The 21,296-nt window shown below is 43.7% G+C and overlaps 1 protein-coding gene across 1 annotated transcript in view; it reads right to left on the bottom strand.

The window, feature by feature from the left end:
• Nucleotides 1-20,908, bottom strand: part of SETD3 (SET domain containing 3, actin histidine methyltransferase) — a 74,331-nt gene extending 53,423 nt beyond the window's left edge. Inside the window, exons 1-4 of the mRNA XM_045561037.1 lie at nucleotides 20,688-20,908; nucleotides 5,242-5,351; nucleotides 3,308-3,400; nucleotides 852-1,000 (exon numbers count right to left, since the gene is read on the bottom strand). Coding sequence (XP_045416993.1) covers nucleotides 852-1,000; nucleotides 3,308-3,400; nucleotides 5,242-5,344 — 345 coding nt within the window. The 5' untranslated portion in view covers nucleotides 5,345-5,351; nucleotides 20,688-20,908. The remainder of the gene's footprint in view (nucleotides 1-851; nucleotides 1,001-3,307; nucleotides 3,401-5,241; nucleotides 5,352-20,687) is intronic.
• Between the last annotated feature and the right edge of the window lie 388 nt (nucleotides 20,909-21,296).

The raw sequence follows: 21,296 nt of genomic DNA, 5'->3' as shown, positions 1-21,296 counted from the left end.
ATCCATTTACTCCACCCAAGTTCTGAACCAACTGAGAGAAGACAAGAATACAACAGATGGTCACCCAAAATATCACCTACTGAATCCCAGAATTAGACAGATAGACTCCCCCACCTAGTTACAGGCAGAACTAGATCCCCACAGCCCTCCCCTTGTGTGGGCCTACCCTGTAAAGCTTACGGGGTGCAGAGAGCAGAGCGGAATAAATGTGTATGGGCAACCAGCTCTCACCAAGAAAAAAAGCCAAGCCCAGTTCCTTCTCCCAAACTCGGCAAACAGATTAAATTATGCCTCCTCTTAGGAAGAGGCATGAATGAGGGTACAGAGAGGCCAGGAATGTTAAGTTACTGCTGCTCTCTTCATGTGGAAGGAAGAACCAAGAGTAGAGAGAAAGCTTTTCTCCCTCAGCAGATGTCTATTTCTCATCCCAGTGGGAGCACACGGTGCCTCCGGCCGTGCAGTTACCCATGTAAGCATCCTCACACTGCCCGCCCTCCACCCAGCCCACCTCCAAGCCGTCACAGGATCCTGTGTGCTCTCCCTCCAAACCACAAGTGTACATGCTTTTCTTTAGTTCAATTTCCAAATCCTGTGAGGCATGTTCCACAGTCTCCTAACAGAGGCTCAGAAATGTGAGCTGACTTGCCTCGCGTGACAGGTTCAAGGCAGGGCTCCCAGGAGGATGCGCTGGGAGAGGCTGCCACGGACATGGCCTGAGGCTCTTTGGGCTGCCCCTCTGCCCACGGGCTCCACAGCAGCCCATGGCAGCTGCGCCCCCGTCGTGTGCCCTCTACACCACACCACGGTTCAAACACGCGTGGGCCCCTCACACCAGAATTTTATAAACTCACCTTGATGTCCCTTGTTGCTCTCAAACCAAAGCCCTCTTCTTTGAAGTTGACCATTTCAAAACCCTCCACAGAAGCCCCATTTTCAGAGGCCCATTTCATTAGATCAGGAAAGTAATCTTCTCTTTTCCCATCAAAAGTAATGGACAGACCTATATTAATCCATGTTTTAGAAAACAAGAGCTACTTTTAGGACATATATCGTTCATAAATATCTCAGAAAATAAAAACAGACCACAACTAACAATGGAAATAGTCTTAACACTCTAATCTTGAAATAATCAAAACTAATGACCAGATAATTACAGTACATATCTTAACTAGTGATACGAAAGGCTAATTAACCTCCTAAACTCCCTGTCAGTTACACAGAAATATTTACTGATACTAGGTAATATGAATATTAAATATCAGGCACTACTAAGTAATGCATTGGCAAAGGGGAAAAAAACTTGCATTACCACTACTATGGATTTATAGAGCAGTTTTTCCATTAGAAGTCCAATATGCCATCTCTCATATTCACATTTGCTTTAACAAAATTCCCACTAAAACAAAACTCAGTAGCTCGCACATGCACACAAGCAGACTGGGGTGGGGGTGCAGTGCAGCCCCGACTTTGAGGACACAACTCTGCGGGGCTCTGAGGCAGATGCTGCACAGCGACTGCAGTGAGTTAGTTCTAGACGCATCCACATGAAACACAAAATGGAACACTGTGAGTTTTTTTAAATCAAGTAGTATGACACCATTTATGTAAATTTTTAAGACACCGACTATAATCATGTATTTTTATTGGGTTACATGAAGCAGAAAAACATGCCCAGCAAAGATGAACAGTCTCCAAGGAGGGAGGGATGGAATGGGATAGAAATTCAAGGCTTTGGCTATGTCTGTAATGTTTTATTTCTTAAAAGCAAATACAAAAATAAAGCTAAGGATCAAGGGTGGGAAAGGGAAGCTGACCAGTAGGTGGGAAAGAAAGAAAGAACTTGAACCAAGGTAACTTTGGCATGTGCGCAATCTGGGTAGTAGACTCTTCGACATCTGTCATATTAACTTCTGGACTTTTCAGTGTGTTTGAAATACTCAAAAAGATGAAAAGTCATGCACAGAAAAAAAACATTATGTTTTGATGAATAAAAGGAGAAGAACAGGAACTTCACTAACATGAGGCGTGGCCCTAGCCCAGGTGCTTGTGGCCATCTCATCCCAGTATAACCAACAGTGACTGGCTCTGTGATGAGGTAGGTGCTGGCACACTGTTATGCCATGCTAGATATGCAAAGATACCAGCTAAATGACAAAAAATGACTGGAGGTAGGAATAGTCTAAGACAGAATTTACTTTTCATGCATTGAGAAATAACGAATACTCTAACTTTAGTGACGTACCTACTCAGAATAGAGCCTCAGGATATGCAAAAATTCTTTCAGCTATCTATTTGGTGAGACTGGTAGCATGGGCCACCATTTAGGGCAAATAAACACATTAGAAAGGAAGCTGCTCACTATTTTGGAGTTTGAGACCATCTAAGCTAAAGACCACATGTTTACAGGTGTGTATGGTAGAGCAAGAAAAGCACGACTTAGGATGGCAAATAAAAACCATATCCTCTCTGACTTTCTTTCATGACTGTAAGAAAGGGAGTCTCAGAAGGTTTTACCTCACCTCTTTTTTTTTTTTTTTTTTTTTTTGGAGACACAGTCTCACTCTGTCACCCTGGGTAGAATGCAGTGTCCTCATGATAGCTCACTGCAAACTTCCAATACCTGGGCTCAAGCAATCATCTTGCCTCAGCCTCCTGAGTAGCTGGGACTACAGGGCCTCATCCTTTCAAATGCGCATTCCTTATGACACACCAATCTTTACTTTTTGTGCTTTACAGGACAAAAACAATATGTATATTGAAAAAGCTGTTTCTGACACAGCCCCACTGCCAGCCTGGATGAGAATCATTATGATGCCTACTGAGCGCACCCTGTAAAAACACAGCTTAAGAAATATAAGTATACCTGTTATTCAACAAGATGTGTTTGAGTTAATCATAAACACTTGATAATACGTTAGCCAATTAGCATATATTTGTGTGTTGACCATATACAGTATTATGTACTGTTCTAAAACCCAAAAGGAAATACAGTACGAAAAACAGATTCAAATATATATTTCATAAAAAAATAAATAAATAAATAAATAAATGTATCATTTTGGCCCCCAGATACAAACCTTTTCTTCCCCTAAAGCTCAACATACGTACCCTTTCCAAGCAGGTAATAGCATTGCAGAAAAGGTAGAAATACTGACAGTCACCCGTGTGACCTCTCTATCAATCTGCAACACCCTTTCAGATGGCATCAGTGACACTGAGACCTTTACTACTCTCAAAACTTTCTGACTTAGCCAAGTTTCTACTACATAACATTATTAAAATATGATTATCATTCTAGCAACGTTACCTTTTTGCTTTTTCCGTATTTTCTCGACTAGAGACCGGATCTGCACATACTCTTCCCATTCTTTTCCTGGGCCCGGTGCAGGACTGCTGCATTCTGTAACAAAAGAGCCATGCCACTGAGACACTTCTCTCCTTCAACTTAACCCACTAGTCTGCAGAAGGAAGAGGATGTGGATTTTGTTGTTGCTGCTCTGGTTGGTTTAGTTTTAAAGGGCAGAGATGCTACAGCCATGATGATAAATGTGAGAAGGATAAAGCAGGTTACTTCTCAAAGCATGTAAGCCCTCTGAAACCATAGAAACGCCCCTCACTAAACTGCAAGTTGGTACCCCAGAGTGAGAACCTAATCGCACCTGCCTTATTCTTGCTGCTCTGTTAACCTTTCCTCAGAATACACTTATAAACAGGAAAGTCTAAGAAGCTAAGCTGAAATGCAAAATATTTCCCCAAAACTCTTCTAGATGGCAAAAAGAAGGTAATATTAAAAGTCAACATTTCTTTTTAAGTTAAACCCCACAACAATGGCTCTCTAAGGGAACCAGTTAAATTGGACATAAGGACAATCAGTCGACAAACGTTTCATATCCATGTGTACAGCACTATATTTAGCACTCTGGGGGAGTTACAAAATGAGATGGCACAATCACAGCTAAAAAAGAAGCTAAGATTCTACTGTAGGGCCAGAACTGAAAGATCAACACCCAAGACCAGGACCAGTGGGTTTGCAAGGCTACAGCTGGGCACCCCGCCTGTTGGCAGCTTGTTCCTTTCACATGACTGTGTCGTGTAAAGAGAGAGCCCCTCCCCATGCTCCTGCTAAAGCTCTCGGCCCCGTTCAGTCTCTAAGGAAAAAAATATATATGGCAAATAATTAACAATAACTGGCTAGGTATTGACTCCTAACTGTTAAGGTTGACCAACCTTACTTCATCTTGCAGCAATAAGCACTGACCAAGGCCCTGGGATACAAGGGTGAGGAAGACGCAAGCCTGTCCTCAAGCTGCCCCAGATAGTGGAGGAGACAGCCAGTGTGGGGTAAGGACAGCTGCACTCTGTGGGGCCCACTGGGTCCAGGGGAACACTCAGGAGGGACTTGACCCTGACCCAGCTACTGCCAGATTTCAATCAAGGAGGGAAAGCTAAATTTTTACTTGAGGTTTAGCCTGTCACATGATCGAAACATAAGGGGCAAAAGGTCAACGGAATGATCACAGCTAAAACTGAGGCATACACGGCACTAATTTAAATGCGAAATTTTTAAAAGTTACCAAATTATACTCACTCACTAAAGCAAGTACAGGCACTTAACAGGTATTTCATTTCTTTGAACCAAGAATTCTCAAATTTTAGCAAGTGAAAATCAGAAACATTATTAATTGAATCACTAACAATAAAGGTGAGTGTTCCAGGAGGGTGCACAGCTCCAAAGGCCGCTCTCTAAGAAGCATGCTGCACCCGCCTTGGGCTGACAGCCCGCGATGCGCCTTCACATACCAAATCTCACACGGCCCTCCTCGTGCTCCCTGAGGCAGTTATTATTTACGTTTTCTGACAAGAACCCTGGGCCTCAGAGGGGTTCAGTAACTTGTCTGAGACCACACTGGGAAAAAGAAGCAGAGCTTGTTCTTGCCCACTGGTACCCAGGGAAGACTGAGTCCTCGGTGGCTGTGCTAGAAGCTCTGCATTCGTTGTTTCATCCACGCCTCATTAACAGCTGCGAAGTTCCAACAGGTACCAGAATCTCCCCTACACAGACAGGGACTAGGAAATTCTGTAACTTGCCCAGGTCACATAGCTAATAAGCTGGATGTGACGCAAGCTCGCTCGACCCATGCTTCCCCACGCCAGTGAGCTTTACACGTGGCATTGGAGACACACAGGAGTGACGGGCACACCCCCCAGACACAGGCAGGGAGGGCATCGAGAGGAACTTACTCTGCAACAGTTCACTGGTCAGGTTCAAGATTTCCTTCGGTGACACAGTTGCTGTAGCACCAGTGCCTGATTTCTGAGTTTTTACTCGACTCTTTTTACCCATTTTCTGACTACAGAGAAGAGAAAGAAAAGACAAAAAGAAAAAAAATTACATTACCAAAGAACAAAATCAAATAATAAAATGTGGCACAGCACTGTCTTCGTAAAATGTGGCACGGCACTGTCTTCGTCTTAAGATGCTAAGATCTTACCTCACATATGCCATATTCTGAAGTTTCCTTCCAGAAAAACAAATGTGTAATATTAGTAGTTAGAGGCTGTCAAATGTAAAACAAACAAACAAAAAATCTGCTTTGAAGTCTCTGTAAGAAAAGTTCGTTGCTTTTCACCCACAAAACCTATAGTAGAGGCAAATTTTACTCCAGAATTTCTTTAAATTACATAGATTTTATTGTGTCTCTTTTATCACTACAGAGATAAAAGTTATGTACACATCCTATACATACAAACTATCATAAGGGCACAAAGACCTATATATTCCCTCTTCACTTTGCTTTAAAAGAATCATTTCCCTTGGCCAGGTACAGTGGCCCACACCTGTAATCCTAGCACTCTGGGAGGCCAAGGTAGGAGGATCACTTGAGCTCAGGAGTCTGAGACCAGCCTGAGCAAGGGTGAGACACCCCTTCTACTAAAAATAGATAAATTAGCCGTGCGTCATGGCACACGCCTGTAGTCCCAGCTACTCTGGAGGCTGAGGCAGGAAGATCACTCGAGCCCAGGAGTTTGAGGTTGCAATGAGCTATGATGATGCCACTGCACTCTAGCAGGGGTGACCAAGCAAGACTCTGTCTTAAAAAAAAAAAAAAGAAAGAAAGAAACAATCATTTCCCATTAACTATATCATAAGTGACTGATTAAACTTTTTAGACAAATGCTGGCTGAAGATATATTAGAGCTCAAAGAAACTTTAGAGAGCTAGTCTAACTCCTAGATTTTGTTCAGTGGAAAATCCCAAGTGCCTTGCCCAGGGTTTCACATAAGTTCATGGCAGACCCTAGACTTGAACAAGGTCTCCCATCACCTTCTGGCCTGGCGCTCAGACCACCCACAGGTCCTGTACTGAGGACACATGAGAAATAACTAGAATATTTCACAAGCAGAAGAGACAGTGTGACACAGGACACACCAGTGACATTCTGGGTAAAAACCTCTATGAGATGTTTCTCTGAAAATGTTCTACAACAACAAATCTTGAAGAAGGTAAGGGCCTTGGACATGTGAAGGGCAGGACAATTCAAAGACAAGGAAGGACAGGCCTAAGAAAAGCAAGAGGCAAGTGCAGTGAGGAACAGCACCCAGCTGGAGAGGGCTCCCTGGGGGAGCCCAGCAAGGTGCCACTGAAAGAGGGCAAGAATCGTGGTCAGAGGAGTCCAGCTTTGATCCTCTGGAAAAAAAGGCATTAGGACAACAACCAAGGAAGATGGAGAAAGAGCATCTAGCCAAGAAGCTAGTGGAGCGATGAGTAACAAACCACACGATGATGTCCTCCATGGAGCCGCTGACCAGTGAGTTACCCTCAATCCCAAGGGAGAACCAAAAGCATACTTTGATCCATTTACTTTTTACAAAAGGAAGTAACTCATTGACTGGGCTTGGTGGCTCATGTCTGTAATCCTAGCACTTTGGGAGGCCACAGTGGGATGATGGCTTGAGGCCAGGAGTTTGAGACGAGCCTGAGCATAGTGAGATCCTGTCTCTACAAAAAAATGGAAAAATTAGCTGGGCATAGTGGTATGTGCCTGTAGTCCCAGCTACTTGGAAGGCTGAGGCAGGAGCCCAAGTGTTTGAGGTTGCAATAAGTTATAATGAAACCACTCTAACCCAGGCAACAGAGCAAGACCCTCAAAAAAAAAAAAGACTATTGCAGTGTGGAGAACTGTGTTATGCAAAGGTTTAAAATGCATATTCTTCCACTATACAAATGATCACTGATTCCATTGTAACTAAATCCATGCAAATATGGCTATGTGCTAAAATAACAGGAAACAGCATTCTTTAAGGGGCTATCTTCTCCTACATATCTAACATATAAAGAATATACGTATATAACGTATAAAGAATATATATAAGGCCGGGCGCGGTGGCTCACGCCTGTAATCCTAGCACTCTGGGAGGCCGAGGCGGGTGGATTGCTCGAGGTCAGGAGTTCGAGACCAGCCTCAGCAAGAGCGAGACCCCATCTCTACTAAAAAAAATAGAAAGAAATTATCTGGCCAACTAAAAGTATATATATAGAAAAAAATTAGCCGGGCATGGTGACGCATGCCTGTAGTCCCAGCTACTTGGGAGGCTGAGGCAGTAGGATCACTTAAAACCCAGGAGTTTGAGGTTGCTGTGAGCTAGGCTGACGCCACGGCACTCACTCTAGCCCGGGTAACACAGCGAGACTCTGTCTCAAAAAAAAAAAAAAAGAATATATATAACGTGTAAAGAATAATGTGTAACTTATATATCTAATAAACCTTCTTTAAAAAAACAGTGTGAAATGCACAGTGTCAGTCACTCTGGAATAAAAGGGAACTGTTAAAAAATATGTAAACTTTTGCAGCAATAAAAGGAATTAGTCATTTTGCGATCAAAAGAAGAAAACACTAAGTATGGGGAGGGTGGAAGGAAGGATAGCTTAAGCACCTTTTACTACACTGAAGGACTACCTTCTTAAGGGGGAAAAAGCTCCCGTGTTTACAGCTCACAGCCAGGAGAAAGGGCACAGCCCGGACAGAGCATCTCCCGCATCTACTGAGGGCATCTCTGTGGAGGATCATTGAACTTAACCTGAAAATAACTGAAACCACCAAGGAGTCTGGTAAGGACTTTAATCACACTTACAAATATAGTGGATCTGCTGTCTTGGCAGGGTGAGATGCAGAATCACGCTGTCAGTGATGGGCTGAACTGGCCTCTCCCTCCAGCCCTGCCGACAAAACCTTCTGTCATGTGAGCCCTAAATGACTCAAGAACGTCACTTTGATGAGGAGCTCCAAGACCCTTTCCCTTCTCTTAACAGCAAGTGAGCCTGAGGTGGCCAGGCTGTTCTGCACCGGCCCTCACCATGGGGGTGCCAACCAACGACCACAAAACAGCCTCTGTTCCCTCTGCTGCTGCCGCTTACCTCCCCAGAGCCTTCCCTCAGCCATCCACCCAATGCCAAGTGCTCATTAAAATGGCAGCTGCCATCCCCAGGATTCAGTACTTACCCTCTGCCAGGTACTAGGCTAAGATACGGCTCTTCATTTGATCTTCTAGACAGTCTAAGCAGTAGATATTATCCTCATCTTTTAGATGACATTCTCAGAAAGGTTAAGCCCTTTCTCTTTGTTCAAAATCACACATCAGGTAAGAGGCAGAGCTAGCATCTGAACTCAGAGCCACTACCACACTGCTTCTGTTTAAATACAGACAAAAAGTACTTTTAGCTAAGGCGGCAGGGTCCAAGAGGGCTGAAAGACCATACACCTTCGGTTATGACACACACTCCCACGTCCTTGCCAGCAGCCATTCAGCACCCAGCTGAGCAGCCCTAGCCACCTCCTCCTGCACACTTCCCGGACTCGCCCTCTTACTTAGACCATAACACGAGTCTCCTGCATGTCTCCTTGCCCGAGCCCATCCCTGCTGCTTAAATCTACCCTCATGCTGCCACCCCACCCAGCACCCAATGCTCCAGCAATACCAATGTCTCCTGTCCCTCATCCAGACCTGGTCACAGGCCTCCTGTCTCTCTACCTCCCCATCTAACCCCTCCACTGCAACGCTTTAGTCACTTGTTCACAAGCTCTTGGTTTTCTCTAAAAATGATGCCCAAGCATCCCCTTCCCCCTAGTCACAATCTTCTCTCCTCTGCACCCCTGCAATTCCTTGCGCGTTCTTCCATTACTGCTGGACCCCACAGTACTGAAAGGTTTGCTCACACACTAGCTTCCTCCCAGATAACAAGGTCCTGAGGGCACCCTCTCTGTCCTTGTACATTTGCACTCCCAACATCTAGCCCAGACCTCAGCACACAGCAGGTGCTCCATAGAGGACGCTGCCCTCAGCTTCCAGGGAAAAGCATTTGGACAGTTCTTAGGTCAAAATCTGTATTCCTGAAGCTTCCACCCAACTTTCTATCCCCACGGAACATACTGAAAATGCCTAATTCCTGCTCCATATGAGAGGCCATTAAATATATAGGTACAATGATTTGAAAACACACTAGATTCCTTTGGCAGTAATATTCTACAGCCAAGTACCTACAACTAAAATTGTTCTCAAAATTTCTTTTTTAAGCCAGAAAACTGCCTGCATTTAGAAATGAGTAATAGGTACAGAAATACAGCAGAGGTGAAACTTCAAAACACATCAGTAAATCAGCCCCTGGGAGGACAGATATACTGGAGTGTCATCTTTAGAAGTCCTGCAGGGCCATGTTTATGCAGTCACTAAAGCACTCCCAGCTAAGACCCTCATCTCCAGCTCCTTCCGTCCCTTGCTGATTCACTTCCCTGCCTCCAACCGCTCTCCCACCATACTGTCAAGGGTCAGCCTCAATAAATCGAGGTATAAAATACAAAGCACACAGTGCCTGGCTTCACGGACTTATCCACATGCACGCAAGGCCACCACCTGGAGTAAGGCAGCAGACACACCAGCCCTTGCCAACACCCCTTCACCAGTCCAGAGCCACCCCCAGGAGGAACCATTATTTTAACTTCTATTATTATACCATCAATTAGTTTTGCTTGTTCTTGAACTTCATTACATAGTGGAATTCTACACTATGTAGGCTTCTTTCACCCAACATAATATCTTTCCACAGCTCACAGGATAACAGCTAACCTCCCTAGCACGGTCTTCCAGGGGTGCACTGCCTCACCCCATTTCACCTGGCCGGCTTCATTCTACCCATTCTTTACACAACACAGCTCCAGGGGTTTGCTCAAGTTCTTCCCTTTTTCTAGAATGCAGCTGCCCCCTGCTTAACCCCCATCTTCTCCTGGCAAAAGTGTTCACATACTTTGAGGCTCCACCAAAATGTCCTCAGTGGCTGTAAGGGAAGTTCTGGGCTCTTCCATGTAGCCCTCACTCCCATGAAAGTCAGTAAGAAAAGGACAAATTCAAGGTCATTAACAGATGCTAAAGGCTTGGCTTACCTTGAGATTCAGTCTTTTGGAGGTCTCTTTGGACTGTTTCCCTCCCACAGGGATACGGGCCACAAGGGAGAGAAAGCAGGCAGAGAGAATCGTCTTAATTAAGGAGGGGGAAGGTTGCCCATCCTTGTCCCCAGTGAATGGATCTCCCTAGGGCTCAGGATCCTAGGCCCAGGCTATCTCTTAATCTGTTCCACCCAGAAGTCGTGTTTCCAGGGCCCTTCCAGGACAGCTTGCCCATGCCTGGGCTTGCCCGGTCCAGGAGCTCCCAGAATTCTCAGCCCTCTGCACACTGAATCCCAGGCAGTCAGGGGCTGACACCTAGCCTTTACGATTACTTTACAAACCCAGTCTCTGGAGGACAGGTGTTTCTCTGTACCACTTCTACGGCCCAGCAGATGCTACTCTGAACTCAAAGTCATCAACGTCTATAAAATTCTTTTGCCTCTGCATTTGACAGGGTTTGGCAATAATTCTAGTATTTGTGGGTCATCCCTAATTCAAAGCACCTGGAAGGCAGAAGCCCTATATTTACTCCACAAAGCATCAGGCTTTCCTGTTGCATCAACCAGCTCCCCATACCCTGCCTTTCCTCAGCCCCCTGGCCTGGCTGCCATTCCCGGATCTACATACTCTTTGCTCCAATATTTCAGCTAGACAGCCTTACCCCTTGGTGAGTGTGGTAAAGTCCTCTATCTGAAGTCTTAGCTAAAAGCCCACCACACCGACAAGGTCTCCTCCCTCACTCCACAGCCCCTGAGACTCTGTGACCTCACCCACTGTGGTCTAGATTATTTATGTACCTATTGTACCCACTGTCTTCTGGCAGAAAAAAACTAAAGTTCCCCTCTCTATATTATCTGTAGGGTCTAGAATAGTGCCATGGACACAAAGATAGTCAAATATTTGTTGAATGAAGGAAAATCTTTAGATATCATATTTGGATATATTAGTATTACTAGTTTTGACATTTCTCCCACCTATGATTAGAACAGTAGTCAAAATGAGACATTTAGTAAATATTTACTTCTACTAAGGAACTAGGGCAACCCTTAAAGGCAAAACTATAAACCTATATATAAAGAGATAGGTGGATAGATAGGTTGGCCACAGAATGAAGGTCAGGGGTCAGGGATAGGTTAAAGTTATGTAGTATCACACTGAAAAGATGGTTTCTTTTGGGAGCTGACAGTTTATAAATAGAAAAGTTTTAGAATATTAAATTTAATAAGAGAAACTCTGAAAGACACACTTGAATTTTTTAAATGTTGTTGATCTTTAGAAAGCAACAGAGCAGGAATTTGTCTGTTTCTGATAGAAAAGAAAAACTATGGTCCAAGCACAGCTGGAAGCTCCCATGAGCACTTGTGACCAAGAACATGAGCATCTACCCATGACTGCCCTGTGTTCCCACCAAACCCACTGAGGCCAGTGGTGACCACAGCCAGTTGTCAGGAGGCTTAGGGAGGGCTGTGACTTGATCAGGAGACCATAGCTGCCAAGCAGCAGACCCACAGCTGCAAACTTGAACTCCTGTATTAGCTCCAGCATTCAGGCAGACTCTAAGTATAGGCACACCTGACTATTAAACAAGCTCTCCAATGTCTTTGTGCCTAACACTGTGCTGCCTGTTATAGAAGGCAACAAAATTTGAGAAAAGCAGGCCTGTGGTTCTCAAGGATGAGGTTGAGGAACCAAGACTCACACTCAAAATAAAGCAGCATGGATAATTCCTAAAATACGTAAGTAACTAAACATAGAAGGGCAAAGAATAAAGTACAATTCAAGAAGGATGACTAAATTTTAAGATTCAGTTTGAGAAGGTGTTAGTATCCAGCATGGGTGGTTTCCTAAATTCAACCCCTTTCTGCCTTTTTTAGCTATCAAAAAAGATGTGTGATTTCCTCAACCTTATGGATTTGAAATAACTACCCAAGCCTTTTCACTTATGATTCAAAAATTTGTTACATACAATGAATAATTTTCATTGTGATTCCAGGTAAATTTAGGGCTAGATTCCAAGTTTAAGCAAATGAAACAGTCAAATAGGTATCCAAAACATCCTTAATGCTCTCAGTGAAAAACAGCTACCTACTAGACATTCATCAAGTTCCCACAAATACCAAATATTTATCTTCAATATTTATTACAAATATTTATATTAGGAAATATAACCAAATATTTATCTTTAATATTTATTACAAATATTTATATTAGGAAAATATAAACACATACTAAATTAAATATCTATGTGTTCGCTAAGTTAAAATACATACATGAGCCAGAAGGTACAATGTTAAATGCAAGATTTTTCCCCTCAAAGTTTATGTGAAATCAAGTATAATTTACAAATATTTATTGAATTATCTTTGAGGAAACAGAAGTACTGGGCAAAAAAGAAAAAGGATTTAAATAATACTTAAGACAAAAGAAAACACGAAGAATAGCAATACAGGATTGATAGATAAATGGATTATACAACTACAGTTAGAGTCATTGAAAGGAATGGATACCTATAAAAGGAACAGGTAGCTAAGAGTTTCACATATATCTACATTTCTTCACCATCAAGATATTTTAAAAATCTACAGATTCTTCAAATTCTGGCCCTTTAAAACATAAACTATTTGCCAAATTCACCAACAATCTCCCTACCTAAAAGACAAAACAGGTTTTAAAAGACAAAAAAAATCAATGGTATACTCAGTTATTATTTAAACTGCTGACTGATATGCAGGGACATCTGTCATCAACAACCACTTTTGACCAATCAAATGATTCTTTTCCACATAATCTATACAGACAAATAAATAGGTCAGGAAAAATAAGACAAAGCACATTTAGGGACCTGACTAATGCAGGTGGTGGTGACAGGGTAGGGGGTGCTAGGTACATAATCCATTTTTACAAAGTATAGTTCACACACTGAAACTGACACTTGCGTCTTTTTTCAAACATTCTAAATAGAAAGGATATTTATTTGTATCCTTGAGTTCCCCTGAAAAGGCTGCTTTCAACTAAATACAACTAGAATAAGCGATTCTGATTACACTTATTTGGCAATTTATCCAGGAAACCTTAGCCCAAGCACAACATCTGTTTTTCAAGTTGCATTTACCCTATTTGACAGCTGGATTGACTAAAGCAGAGAATGGTCCTATGGATGGCTTCCTCCCAGCTTAGGCTCCCAGTTGTAAAACGTACTGCCTGACTAGTCCTTGAGTAGGAAGAGTAGGAAACATTCTATTCTCCATCTCACTAAAATACTTTGCAGGCTATCGAGATCAGATCGCTACATTCAGAACAAAATACACAAATTATAAGATGATGAGTTAGAAAAACAGAAGCACTCTCAAATTAAAAAATATTTAACTGAGCAATGGTTTCTTTCCTATAGATACTGATAAGGCATATACAGTCCTTGCTTTGCATGTTACCATGTTAACTGAAACTGGTGCATATCAGAAATATGTCCTGGCTTTGCATAGCAGCAGGGCCACAACATACTAACTTATACCAGTTTACATGGCTACCTGGCACCCCCAATTCCAATCTCTAAAGGATGTGCTGAAGGGCCATAACTCTACAGTACCTAGAAGTCAAGGCAAGCAGGCAGGAAGGAAGGTGGAATTACTTTTAACTCAGGAGCTATTAAAGTACTGGGATGAATATAGACCTACAAGTTGCATGAAAGTAAAATTTTAATCCTTATACAACATAACTTGGCCTGTCCTATGTATGTACTATAATTTGAGATTTTAAAAATACAGCTGTTGCTTTTCAAAATGTTTTTTGCTATTTTTCCACTAGTTTACACAGTAATTTTAGAGATACACCGTATCTGACTGACTTTTCAACACATAATAGTTTTTAGTTTTGTACTGCTGTTGAATTAAATTGTAAATATACTTAAATTAACAAGAGGCACCTATTTAAAGGAAGTTGTCAAAAAAAACTGTTGTACGCTAAGAATCACTTGGTATCATGAATAATCATTTCCTATTACATCTTTCTAAAATAAAAAAGACAATGGTAAGTGTGAAGTAACAGCTGTAATCTGTCAAGAAATTACTTTCGAACCACCCACATTCCTAACATAAGGATTCCAGATTCTGGAATTGCAGAGCATTAGGACTGGAAGAGACCTTTGGGATTATTTATCTATGTTAACCCCCAACCCCACACGTTTAGAATAGCGTCTACGAGAGCAGTTATAAAGTGCTCTGCCTGATGCAGGTCTGAAAAGAACGAGAGAGAGGCAGGACCCAGCACGTTATCCCTAATAAGCTGGTAAGCAGCAAAGGTGAAACGAGATCCAAAGCTCCTGACTGGAGTCCTGGGCTCCTCTGACAGAAGGAGCAGCTGCTACTCCATGGCAGTATCTCCAACTTTGTGAGCCACTCCAGTACTCTACTGCATGAAAGTTCGCCATCCTCTCTGACCTGTCCAAATTCCTTCCTTCCTTCCTTCCTTTTTTTATTTCTTTATTTATTGACAGGGTCTCACTCTGTTGCCCAGGCTGAAGTGAAGCGGCACAATCAGAGCTTACTGTAACCTCAAACTCCTGGGCTCAATCAAACCGCCTGCCTCCGCCTCCCAAGTAGCTAGGTCTACAAGCATGTACCACCAGGCTTGGAAAATTTTTTAATTATTTTTTGTAGAGATGGAGGTCTCACTAGGTTACCCAGGCTGGTCTCGAACTGCTGGCCTCAAGCAATCCTCCTGCCTTGGTCTCCCAAAGTACTAGGATTACAGGTGTGAGGCTGCTAGCCAGCCATATCCATATTCTTTGAAGACAGCTTTCCTGTCCTCCCCAAAGTATTCTCTTCTCCAGGCTTAATGTGCCCCTCATGATGTACTTCTCAAAAGTGAGCAAAACCACTTAGGCATGTTATATTTCAATGAACTGTCTTTAAAAAGTCAACAAAACCCTTTCTTTAGATGTGCTCTGAAATGGGCAGAGTTCAGTGAAACTACTGCCTTCCTGGAACTCTACTCAAGGAGATTTGACTAATATTCCTAAGACTGCTCCAGTTTTTCTACAAGCCAAGTGAATTTCCTCACTTGTTCCATGCAACTTTCTTATCTAATCTGAAACGCAAAGATGAATGGGACATGGACCACAGCCTTTAGGATAAGACAGTAATCAACTAAAGCCTTTTGTTACATAAACTGATCTTCAGCAACATAGATGTGCTATATTAAACAACTGAGTTTTTGAACCTAAATGCAATTATTCATTCTGTCGTGTTGTTTCAGGATCACAATTCAGGCAGGTGAAACTCTATCATCTCTGCCATGATAGTGTCCTGTGGCAGTCCCCCAACGTGATCATCCCCCCATCACAATTACATCATTAGGGCATCAGGAACTAAGGTAAGCATTTTACACAATAGATAAGGTAGATATTACTGTGTCCCTTTTACAGAGGAGAAAGCTGACAAATAGGTTAATTAATTTATGCAAGATGATAGACTTGTTTTGTGGCAGAGCCTCACCAGCACACCTCAATGACAAATTTTACTGATATTCAATAGTATTTCATGAGTTCAGCTCAAAACCAACTTACTTATGAAGGCTCCAAAAAAGTTCATTGTTATCTCTGATGTTCAACATAACAGTATTCCCTTACAACAGAAAAACATCCACATGTAAAGGTTTTATCTCTTTGGCCTTTTAAAAGTATAGAGCTATTTTGCTGGCCTTATTCAAATACACAGGAGTGGCCTCAGGTTAAATTTGGGATATGAGCAAAACTTCCAAAAGAGCTTCTGCCCAATCTGGCACAACCCACAGTGAGCTCTGCTATGCCACACTCTTGTCGTGGGTCAAAAATGCAGAAACCAGTCGGGTGACCGTGACATATATCAATGCTAAATTACTACAATCAACAAATGAAAAACTTTATTAGTCACTGGTAAGTATTTTATGGCAAGAGCAAGTTTAATAAGTATTTTTCAACACTAATCTTTACTTTCTCTTAACTGTGCTTAATAGAAAACAGATATTAAAGAGTCATGCCTATTTTCTAAGATTGAAATTCCGATTGAGTCAGAAGAGTTTAGTAGACCTTGTTATGCTCTAACGAATTGTATCCTAGAAAAATGCAAAATGAAACTCAGATCATAGATAGTAATAAACCTAAAATACTGCATATTTATTAACAGTACTGTGTATTATTAAATACATAATTTTTATCAATAAAAAAAATAAAATACGTTCTATATAGACACTCGATTACATTCTCTAGACCAGCAGTCCCCAACCTTTTTGGCACCCGGGACCAATTTCATGGAAGACAATTTTTGTACAGAAGAGAGAGTAGGGGGAGTGGTTTCGGGATGATTCAAGCACATTACATTTACTGTGCAGTCAGTCCTCTCTGCTTAATGATAATCTGTATTTGCAGCTGCTCCCCAGCGCTAGCATCACCACCTCAGCTCCACCTCAGATCATCAGGCATTAGATTCTCATAAGGAGCCCACAATCTAGATCCCTCGTATGTGCAGTTTCCAGTAGGGTTCGTACTCCTATGAGAACCTAATGTTGCCGTTGATCTGACAGGAGGCGGAACTTGTGTGGTGATTTGAGCGATGGGGCGCAGCTATAAATACAGATGAAGCTTCACTCCTGCTGTGTAGCCCAGTCCCTAACAGCCCACAGACTGGTACGGGTCCACAGCCCAGGGGTTGGGGACCACAGCTCTAGGGCATTTTTTTGTCCTTCTAAAAGATGGTAGAAGTATTTCTTCCTGCTCTGTCTCTCTGCCCTCCCCAATCTCCCCACCCATTACTGAGGCTAGTCTTATAAAAGGTTAAAAATTCTTTGGCTCAGTAATCAGCAGATTCATTTCAAAATCTCAACTCCAGAGATAGACATGTCTTCTAGTCAGCCAACAGGGTTTGAACTTAACCTTGATTATTAGCTCACTTCTACTTGGAAAGCACTTGAAATAAGAAAACAACAATTTCAAAGTCTTAACTTTGGTATTTGAATTTTATAACCAATTGGAAATATTTTTCTTTCATTCAAATTTATCTCAGTCAAAAACTGTCAATATTTGTTTTTACCTCTTGTTTTATGATCTGTTCATTTCCAAAACCTAGAGAAGCTTCCCAAATGGATATGGGGTTGACACAGCAAATCTATGGTTTGAATTACTGGGTGAATTTAACAATAAAAAGCAGGACTTCTAATCTTGCAGATTCTGCTAATTAAGTTTTCTTTTCCATAAGACTGTTAAATGACTTTAAAAAAAAACACCAAGTTTCAATTTCTTTGTAATACAAAAATGTATTGTCTATTAATATTTTGTTAGAAATTTATTTTTACATTGAGAGTAAACATGTTAATTAACTCTATTTGGGTGTCAAAATATTTAACATCCTCAAGTCTATGAATAAGAAAATGACATGATAAAAGGAAATCCAACAGTACAGAAATCCATTTAGTCGAGTATGGTATACTTGCAAATGCAACAAAGTAAAAACTGCAGAAAATTTTAAAATCAAGGAATCCTTACTCTAATACTCTTAAGTGGTTAAATATGACCCAGGTTGACCTGTTAACCCAGATTAGCACTTACATGACTGTAGCAAGAGTGAAAGGATGCACAGCAAATCAAAATATTTTTCACTGATTAAAAAATGGGCCCATATATAACGGTAGCCAATTGAGAAAGAAAATAACTGGCCATAAGCAACTTCCAAAGTAACATAAAAATAAAGACATATTCACTGTTCTGTCAAAAATATTTAATACCATAGTAATAAATGACTCTTGTTGCCTTTGGGGGAACAAAATGATCACTCCATTCCCAGGACTTTGGTCCAATGGGACGAAAGGCACTTGAAATTCTTCCTCCTCACCCCCAACAGAAGCACCACACACAGCAGCCAGGGAACAAGCAAACCACTTTCTAAACAACCTCCCCAGTGGAAGATATTCATCAAACCACACACAAAAAAGATACAGTATTAGTAGTTACATTTCTAAAAGCTACTTCAGACTAGTGGTAAGAAAAAAGGCTATGTAATTTAAACATTTAAGAGACTTGGAAAGCCTCAAATTAAATTGACATCTAGTCAACATCATTGAGTAACCCTGTCTTGGAGGTAGGATTTTTACTCATATTTTTTGCTAAAATTCCACACAGTACAAATTACATACCTGGTTTTCATTGAATTCAATGATTATCTACTAGCTATTTACAAGCCCACCTCTATCATGCTGATGTTGATAGTTTCCCCTACTGCTGTCACCTTCTTTGTCATTCTCTTTTAGATGGGAGAGCACCACAACAGGCTGTTGTGACCATTTATCAGAGTTCTCAAAACAGAAACAGTTTTCTAGTGGTTGAACTTTAGAACAGAATAACATCAGAGTATAACCTTCACATTTTTCTCATTATCCAGTGGCTTCTAAAGCAAAAGTTTAACCATCATTTAAAATGTGGTCTAAATGTCCACGACATGGAAGAGAAGCTCAGTAGCATTACTTTTTTTACTGACAATCTCATTGCACTCTTGTGGACAGGGCTTGAACAGAAACTTTCACTTCCATGGTATATGCAGATGTAAGTGTTTTAATCTTCAACTCCAACATCATTCCTATTTCAGGAAAAAAGGCACTGAGATGTTAGCATAGTGGAGAAGAGAGAGGAGCAGCAACCATTTCAAAACTCAGACTAGAGTTCCATTTGAGATATTAACTTACAACCTTGAATACACAGAGAGAAAGGAGGGCAGACAGAAAAGGGGTAGCAGAAGGCTAAAAACCAAGGCTGTTTGGGGTACCAAGAAAGAGGTTGTTCTGTAACTGTTTGAGATATTGGTTTTGCAAACTACTTTCTTGGGCCAGAGAAAAACTCCCCCGTAAATTGTTGGAACTTTACCAAAATATCAATCACAGCAGCCCCTGGGACTAATTTGGTACTGCAGGAGTCTACGAGAGTAGCCGGTATAAACACAGTATAGTGTGGTTAAGCAAGTCTTGGCAAATTTAACCAGTGGAGAGAATAGCTGCTTTTATTTTGCTGTATTCTTGAGTTAAATACATTCACCTAAAATAATAAACACCTCCCCAAAACTATTGCTGGTTAGTTCAGTTTTGAAATAACGGTGAGCTCAATTTTGAGAAGAAAAACGGGAAAGGGAGAGGTATACACAAGACAAAATACACACTTCTCAGTTTCCAGTTCTGAGTTTTGACAAACGCCTACAGTGGTGTAACCACCACAATCAAGCTATGAACAGATCCATCGCTAAAAGGTTAACTCTTGGAAGGTTCTTAAAAGCAAAATTAATCTGTCAACATACTTTACAAGTATTTGTGCCTTTGAAACATCACCTCCTTCGTTTAGAAGAGCAAAATACGCTCAGAGTGCTTCTAAACACGTGAGTACCTCTCCTACTGACACATGTCCTCCTCCCAGCACTGGCACAGCGGGGGTGAGGCCCCCGGCAGCAAGTGGCACACGTCACTGATCAGCTCCTATTCCCCGGTGGAAACGGGGTAGAGGCAGCGTTGCATCGCCAGGCTGGAGCCACGAGGAGGAAGAGTTTAAAACCAGAATGACAAACTCTGAAGCAGTGAATTCTTCTCCCTAGTAGGGCACTGCGCGTGTGGAATATGGCCAGGGGCGCGTGGGAAGAAAGATGACCTATTTCCTACGACTGTCTTTATAAGTGGACGGTGACAGGAGAGAAGCAGGGACTGGTCCCCAGGCAGCCGGGTGGGCACCTAAGGTTTGGAGAGAGAGGAACATGGAAACCACACAGCCTTCCCCCAGCAGTGGGGTGACGGGAGGAAGGAAGGAAATGAGAGCGCGACCCGGCCGCGCGCAAAGCCAAGCCGGCGAGTGCGAGTGCTGGGGGCCCGGGCCCCACCCGAGAGCAGGCGCGCGGGGCTGGGCATGAGGGGCGAGCGCGGGGAGGGCGCTCCCTGCACCTGCCACCCCCCGGGCCTCTGGAGGCGCGGGCACGCTGAGCGTCAGCGCCAGGAGGGGACGGGGGCAGCGGCGAGCGCGCGCCCCCGCCCCGCAGGGCCGTCAGGGCAGAAGCCGAGCGTTGCCCCCCGACCCGCCATGCCCCCCTCCGGGCGCACCTCCGCCCCAGGGCGCCCCGGGCCGGGAGCGGCCGGCCGGGCGCGGGCCAGACCTTGGCCGAGGGACGCCGGCCGGGAAGGGGACGGCATCGCAGCGCCAGGGGGCGGCGGCGCGAGTTTCTCCAGCGGCCCGCGGAGGCCAGTACTCACCTGCCCGCTTCCCCTTCGCGCAGCGGGAGCGACACACTCCAGCCCGGACCCCACCGTCCGCCTCAACCAACCCCCAGGCGGCGGCGGCGGCGGCGGAGGCGGCGGCGGCTGCCGGACGGGAGGGGCGGGACGGCGGCCTGAGACGGCCCCGCCGCCGCGGCCCAACCCGGCTCCGCCCGCCCCCGGACCCCGCCCCCGGGCCGCCGCCGCCACCGCTCATTGGCCCGCGCCTCAGACGCATGGGCGCGGCCCCGCCCCGCCGCCCAGCCGCCGTTCCGCTCGGGGTACTCCCCAGCCAGTGGGCTGGCAGCTTCCCGGGGCGAGAGCGGCCGGTTCAGCCGCCGCCAGCCCCGCGGCCACCATTGGCGGGACTGCGCCCACGCCCGAGCTCTGATTGGATGGCATGCGCGCCGCCCCCGCCCCCGCGTCCAAGTTCCGTTAGCAGGTTCGGTTGCTTCAGAATCCCTTTCGGCCGGGGGGCGGGACCAACGGGTTGGGTCCTTTGGCTAGCTCCTCCTCTTGCATGCAGCAGCCACTGACCCGCGGGGCGGACGGGGAGGAGACAGGCGGCTCGTTCCTCCTTTGAGTGATCTACTTTCTTCTGATTGG

Source organism: Lemur catta, chromosome 1 (assembly GCF_020740605.2).
Source record: "Lemur catta isolate mLemCat1 chromosome 1, mLemCat1.pri, whole genome shotgun sequence".
NCBI classification, from domain to species: Eukaryota; Metazoa; Chordata; class Mammalia; order Primates; family Lemuridae; genus Lemur; species Lemur catta.
This window is presented reverse-complemented; position numbering and strand designations above follow the sequence as displayed.